The following is a 6,939-nucleotide window of genomic DNA, read 5'->3' on the forward strand; positions in this document are numbered from 1 at the left end:
AATATTTTTACATCTTTTTCAACTTTTCAAGGGCTTAACTCAAACCTATTATAGAATTTAATAGATTTTTCTAAGAAATATTCTAGGTTTATGTTCTGTTAAAATCCTTCCTGTGTTCAACAAGGATGAATTTATCGAGAGGCTCAACATGGGGCTACTTGATCAACGGATCATTCAATGGTATAATTGGAGACATGATAAAAGGAATCGTTGATTTTGGTGCCACACCTTTCCAATTCAAACCTGAAAGAATCGATGTCATTGAATATACCGTCCAAGGATGGCTAGCAAGGTTGGTCATTGCACTCATGAAAAAATATCTTAATGTCACATTTATTTCTAGAACGTGGAGTACTTTCAATGACCATATTCAACCCAATTCTCATTTGTTAGTATTATTATGCGGTACACAGAGTAGAATTCTGAGTAGAATAATCCCAGAAAATTCCCAAAGCCCCCACAGAATTTCCAATGCGAAATAAAATTCAATGAATTCATTCCTGAAGGAATTCCTAAAATTGTAACTGAACATTTATCTCAGCGTGCGTTACAAAAATTAAAAAGCTGGACATTTGTACCTGTCATTCAGGCCCTGTTTGATGTTCCGTCATCCGAAGAAGAATAACCTGAATAATCCCTTCCTGAGGCCCTTCGACATGAGGGTCTGGCGGTGGACGGCAGCGTTCGGTATTATTCTCTGGAGTGCGCTGTACCTGACAGTGAAAATGGAGAACAAATTTTATCCTCAAAAATCCATTAACACCATCAACACTCATCCAGCGTCGGAGACGATGCTGATAACGGCTGCAGCAATCTGCCAACAAGGTGATTGAACCAAGTGATTGACTCCTCAAATCGTGGTATCACTCGTCTATAAAAAATCTTTTTCTATTCACGTCGAATTTTCTATTACTTTCCTGCAATTCCATAGGAAATAATATGCGTTCCCCTATTCCATTAACTTTATAAAAATAAAATAAAAATACAATAATGAAAACTTGGAAAATTTTCGGCTACAGAGACTTTCAACAGAATGAATCGTTAAGAAAAACTTAATCCACTTTGGAGTTCTCCCTTTTTCAAGGTTTGAGTGATGGTCCTCGATGCATTTCCGGTCGCATTACTTTTCTGAGTCTCTTTCTATGGGGCCTCCTGCTCTATCAATTCTACTCTGCGAGTGTCGTTGGATCATTGCTATCAGAAAGATCCAATTGGATCACAACCCTGCAGGACCTGGTCGACAGTGATTTGCAAATTGGAATCGAGGATATGGCATACAATCACGATTTTTTTGCAGTACGTCCACATAAAATTGCAACTGATGTATATTTCATCCCTTTGCTTCATTATCATTTGTCTGTCGTGTTGTGAATCCGGAGAAAATAATAAAGATCCACCAATAATTGGCACTTCCACTAATTAGTGGATTTTTTAAATTAATCAACAATGGACTATTTTCATTGAATTCAGACAACCACAGACCCCGTTGCCCAAGAGCTTTACCACAGGAAAGTAGCCGTCAACAGGAAACGAAAGACTGAACCCTATTTCTCAGCCGAAGAAGGTATCAAACTGATGCAGAAGGGTGGCTTCGCATTTCAGGTTGACGTTGCCACCGCCTACAAGTTCATCGAAGAAACCTTCGACGACGATGAGATTTGCGATCTCATCGAGATCCAATTGTTCCCACCAAAGCACACAGCCACTGCAACAGCCAAACATTCTCCATTCAAGAAGATGATCACTTACGGGTAATTAATTGTCATTATGTCTGATTGGCAGGACAGTCCTGCAAAATCATGATGTGTTGGACTTGACACGTACGTCTTCATTCACCTGAACATCACCCAAAGCCTTTTGCAAAATATTTACCTGAAAAAACTTAGCGATTCGGTCAAGTGATTCGTTTGAGGTTCGAGAGAACCGTCGATCGATATTTTTCGATTTTATTTAAATGTTTGATAGACAATATTTCAAAGGAATTTTTTATGGAATGTGATATATATTCTTTATGTTATACTAGATTTTTTCTTCTGTTGTAATTATCAATAGATTGAGACAAATAATGGAGCGAGGTACTCCACGACGTTTGCTGAACATTTGGATGCATCGAAGACCTCAGTGTCCGGAAAGTCATAAAGCGAAACCTGTTCCGGTTGTTCTCGCGGAATTCAGCCCCGCGATATTCCTTTTAATCATGGGAATCACACTGTCAACATTGGTGATGGCAGTAGAGAGAACATCTCTGAGATCATTGAGTTCATTAGACTCTGGGGCTCGAAATTCCGTGGAGTCTAATGACGAGGAGCCCGGTGCGACTGTGGACAGCGGAGTGGATCGACTGTGACAATAATTGCATAATTACAGCTTTACCCTGCAATTACTTTGAAGAAAAGGATATTAATAAAGTATAAGCTATGGAAATTTCACCTTGAAATCACTTATTGAAAACAAATTTATGCTCACAAGTAACTGAATGCGAACAATTCCCTTGTCATACGTGCATGTACCTTTATCACTTCGAAACTCCATTTTTATTTAATAAAAAGGTAAACAGAAACTCAAGTGCCTTCACCAAATCAATTTTAATAATTAATTTCAAAGTTATTAACTATTCATTACCTTATTTTACGGTATTTGCACTGTTACACGGTTTCACTTGAGAAAATTTCTCTTCATGTTCTCCGCAGAACGTTTCACATCCTCCATTCACATTTATCGAGATCTTAACAAATGCTTCTTGTGCTGGAGGAAGAGTAACATTTTGCACTCCACATATCCACCAACTAATTCACCATTTGACCACGCAGTCATGAACTTTCAGACCGAAGTTGAAGTGCAATGACATTTACGTCCCGCCTTCTTGTAATATACCCTAGTCGGCACAATGAACGTATTATTTTCCAGTTCTCCAGAATCACGGAGATATCTAATGACAGTTAAGAGTTGATTATTTGCATAAGATATCAGGCAGCCTATGACAATGATGCTTTATGTACTGGTGCCTTAGGTTTCTGCGCTGTTACATAAACCACAGAGTGAGATTTACCGTGATATATAATGCAAAATCGTGAGAATCATCACGTGAATGACCGGAGATTTTTATTCGTTTCGAATTGCAAGAAGATTCAAAATTTTATTTATTTTTATTTCAAAATACATGGGGTATTCATTTTAGGGGTGGGTTCCGTTCCACTGACCGGGAAAAATAGAAATGTCGCAGGGAAAGATATAGGAGGATAGTAAATTATTTTGAGATCCGCGGAAATCGTAAACGGAACATTTGTAAGATAATATTACGGTAAAATAAATCAGAAGTCGTCTCCTACTTTATCGACGACAGTTCGAGTGCTGCAGATAAGGACAATTTCTATTGAAGCAATGGGTGGTTAATGATTTTTCCTGATTACTAACCGATAACAAAATACCGATCGCACATTCTGTGAGAACTTAAATAAATAAAAATTTTATCAAATTTGAGGAAAATAAAGCTATCGAGGGAATTGCGGTGCCGATTATTTTGAGAATTTATATTTTATTGTTTACAAGAAAAGAGCTATTGATTAATTAATTAACATTAGCGAAAAATTTCATGAATTAATTATAATAACTAATTAAGAATTTACCGATGTATATTAGAATGTCAAATACGTTCATGAGTGTCAAGAAATTACTTGTAATATTGCATAGAAAAAATAAAGTCGTTGATAAGAGATTAAATCAACAATTTCTATATTTTTTATATTTTTTTTCCTTGAAAAACATTGCAATAACTGTAAAGAGACGAATAGCCAATAATATCAATAATACGATGTGCCAAAAGGCCAGTTGGTGTTGTGCCGTCAATTCATCAGTAGCAATGGCCGTATTAGGGCAGACAAAAACGCTAACCCACTTGTTTTTATCGAAGAAAGTAAATGCTTCGCTGAAACAAAGACTCATTCCCCGGACAGTTATTTTCCTTAAACGGAAAGACGGCCATTTTTTAAAGCGAAGGAATTCATTCTATATTTTGTAATGGTGGCAATTTATTACGCAAGTTATTCCCTGTTATTAATATACCCATTTTTTATACTTCTGAATACGACGCACTTGTCAACGTAATTACCACTGACTATCAATCATCATTAAATCTATCTAATTTTCGATTCCAATTTTCTTAACGAACGGAAAGTGAAATAATTTCTATTTTTATTTTCGATGGATGGTTCATTATCATTTAAAATGCCTCAATCTATTTTTATTTCACTTTCCACTCCGAAAAAATAGGATCCCAAGAGAAATGAATGCGGCGGCCTTCGACTCCTCGAAAAAACCATTAATTACTTTCTTCTCCCGATCAAAATCCCACAAAATCGAAGAGAATCTCCAGCGAGACATCTTCGCAGTTCGAAAAATGAGGCCACATCGTCAAGTAGGTCGAGAGTGCGATCTGGGAAACGGTGTTGGCTGAAGTTGAACGATTTCTAACAGTACATACCCTCAGCGATGTACATGCACTGGAGTACACAGCTTCTCAATTACATACCACGAGAATCAACAAAGGAATCAATGTGGTAATCCAACATTGCCGAGATAATCCAGCTCCAGACGTTCCACAGACCGCAAACAAAGACCCGCGGAGACAATCGAAGGTATAATTTCCTCCACAAGGTCGCGTCACGCTTAATTACACAACGATTGCCGGAGAAGCTATTATCACCGTCTAGATTCCAGCGCATCTCCAACAATTACATCAGTTGGTGGGTGGAAGATGGATTTTTTTTTTCCAGAGCCATTGAATCGGTGAACCACGATGTAAATTTCAAAGTTCACCGACGTGTTGAAATGTAGCATTAAGAATTGTCACGTGAACATTAAATTTAACAGTTCTATTGACATTTCACAATGTGCTTGTAGGATAAAAACTAAGCTAATAAATAAATGATTATGCTGATATTCTGAGTGCGTTGTGATCCAATTGATTTCGAAACGACGAAAATTGATCTTTCATATGGTGAAAACCAGAAATCTAACAATTATTAATTTATGCAAATGGCTGGATCACAAATACAAATTCAGAACGACTGGAATAACGCGAAAATGAGGATAGAATGAAGAGGTGTGTGCGCAAAAGGAAGGAGGCATATAAAGTGCTGGCGGTTACTTTCCTTCAGTTTACTCGAGCGCGCAATGGAAGCTAAACCAAGTACACAGATTCTCGTTTTTTTTTTATTTACTGTTGTGATATTAGCGAGGGACATTGACTGTTACACATGGCCGAGGAGAAATACGTACATGACGAGATGGGATAAAGTGAATTTGGATGAAATTCTTCAGAATAAGAGACTGCTTCACCATTACTTCAGGTGTCTCATGGGAGTGGGGCCTTGTCCGCCTGATGGACAGGAGTTGAAACGTGAGTGCAATGGGAATTTAATTTTTGCACTTCAGCGATGTGTCGTACTGTCAGGTTCAAGAGAACAGACTGAATTCCGAAGTAATAAATTAATTAAAGAAATGAATGCATTCCATGTTTTTTCAATACTTCGAATTGTTGAAAGTTGTCTTCATTATTTACATTTGTTCAGAGATTCGAAATCATTTTTTTTACATAAAAAATCATGAAGCGATTTACCGTTTCGAGTGAGTTGAATTTGGTCTGTTTATCAAGAGAAAAATTTCGCACAGAATAATTTTGATTATTTTAATTATCATAAGCGAAAGTTTTTAGGTATTTCGGTGGTTTCTTTTTTGCAATAGAGATCAAAGACATTATTAATTGAAGCGTATCTGTAATTTTTTCATTTCCTTTCAGGGGTCCTACCGGAAGCCCTGGAAACAGCTTGTGCCAAATGTTCGAAGAGCCAGAAAGAAGGCGCGATCTACGTAATTAAATATTTGAGGTAATACTTCAAGTTTTTATTACCATAAACCGTTTCTTTATCTTTTTCTCAACTCACTCATTCAACCTTTCATGCGTAATTGACTGAGTGACTGATATCATAGACATCAGCGGTGAGGTGAATGACAATTCATGGTACACCGGATATCACTCATGGATTGCATAAATATACATATGGAAAGAGTCAATAGAAAACCCTAACGGTTTCGTCAGAAAATTCGACTGCGATTCAATTCTATTGTCCTAGTGTTTAATAGGAAAATATCACGATTTCACGCTACGTGTTTGATTTTTTGGCTATAAAATTTCCCAGTAAAAAACAAAATTGCAGAATTGTATTTTTCTTAGGAGAAATTGTAAAAATCGTAAAATGTTTCTGAGACTGTGTTCAGTTTTCTATTGAACTGCATAATACATTGGATTGTGTAGCTTTCCTTCGATTGAACATTAATATTATCATTTCATCATTTATTTTTCAGGGAATACATGCCAAAGAAACTCGAGATGCTTGCGAATAGGTACGACCCAGATGGAAAATATCGCCGACGTTACTATCATTCCACATCCGTGGATAACAATACCACGTGATATTTTCGTCAGGACTTTCTTTTCCCATTTTGTATTCCCTCCCTGTCGCTTCTACATTCCCTACTGTTCACTATGGTTTCACATTTTTTTTCATTTTCGTTTTTTTACATTTGTAGAGGTCCTTGTTGAGTTTTATTTTTTTTATTTATGGATTTTGTTTATCCTCGAATTATTTAATTATTTAATACACTGTTTTTTGAAGTGAGATCGCCGATGAGGCTTTCTACTGCGCGATAATACGGAACGAGCCAATGAAAACAAGTTGATTATTTTTTAATGCAGAGGTAGTTCCCTCATTTTTATTGTATTTATTGGAGGTTTGGATAAAAAATAAATTAATTAATTCTGGAGAGAAAAATTAATTGGCCTGGCCGATATTAATGTGTCTGAACATCTTTGATGCGGCTCATTAGATGTGTGATTATTCCAAAGTGTTCATCCCTCCGTGAAATATTTCTCCGTCAATC

At 36.7% G+C, this 6,939-nt stretch overlaps 2 protein-coding genes across 2 annotated transcripts in view; both read left to right on the top strand.

The window, feature by feature from the left end:
- Positions 1–2,558, top strand: part of LOC135165637 (uncharacterized) — an 81,016-nt gene extending 78,458 nt beyond the window's left edge. Inside the window, exons 32-36 of the mRNA XM_064127113.1 lie at positions 125–292; positions 590–825; positions 1,085–1,296; positions 1,471–1,751; positions 2,053–2,558. Coding sequence (XP_063983183.1) covers positions 125–292; positions 590–825; positions 1,085–1,296; positions 1,471–1,751; positions 2,053–2,347 — 1,192 coding nt within the window. The 3' untranslated portion in view covers positions 2,348–2,558. The remainder of the gene's footprint in view (positions 1–124; positions 293–589; positions 826–1,084; positions 1,297–1,470; positions 1,752–2,052) is intronic.
- A 2,153-nt stretch (positions 2,559–4,711) lies between these two features.
- Positions 4,712–6,830, top strand: LOC135165548 (ejaculatory bulb-specific protein 3-like). Its single transcript, XM_064126949.1, has 3 exons — positions 4,712–5,398; positions 5,798–5,885; positions 6,364–6,830. Exons 1-3 carry the CDS (start codon positions 5,173–5,175, stop codon positions 6,470–6,472), a joined length of 423 nt encoding a protein of 140 aa, XP_063983019.1. The 5' UTR covers positions 4,712–5,172; the 3' UTR covers positions 6,473–6,830.
- The last annotated feature ends 109 nt before the right edge of the window (positions 6,831–6,939 follow it).

The sequence above is a fragment of the Diachasmimorpha longicaudata genome, chromosome 8 (assembly GCF_034640455.1).
Source record: "Diachasmimorpha longicaudata isolate KC_UGA_2023 chromosome 8, iyDiaLong2, whole genome shotgun sequence".
NCBI classification, from domain to species: Eukaryota; Metazoa; Arthropoda; class Insecta; order Hymenoptera; family Braconidae; genus Diachasmimorpha; species Diachasmimorpha longicaudata.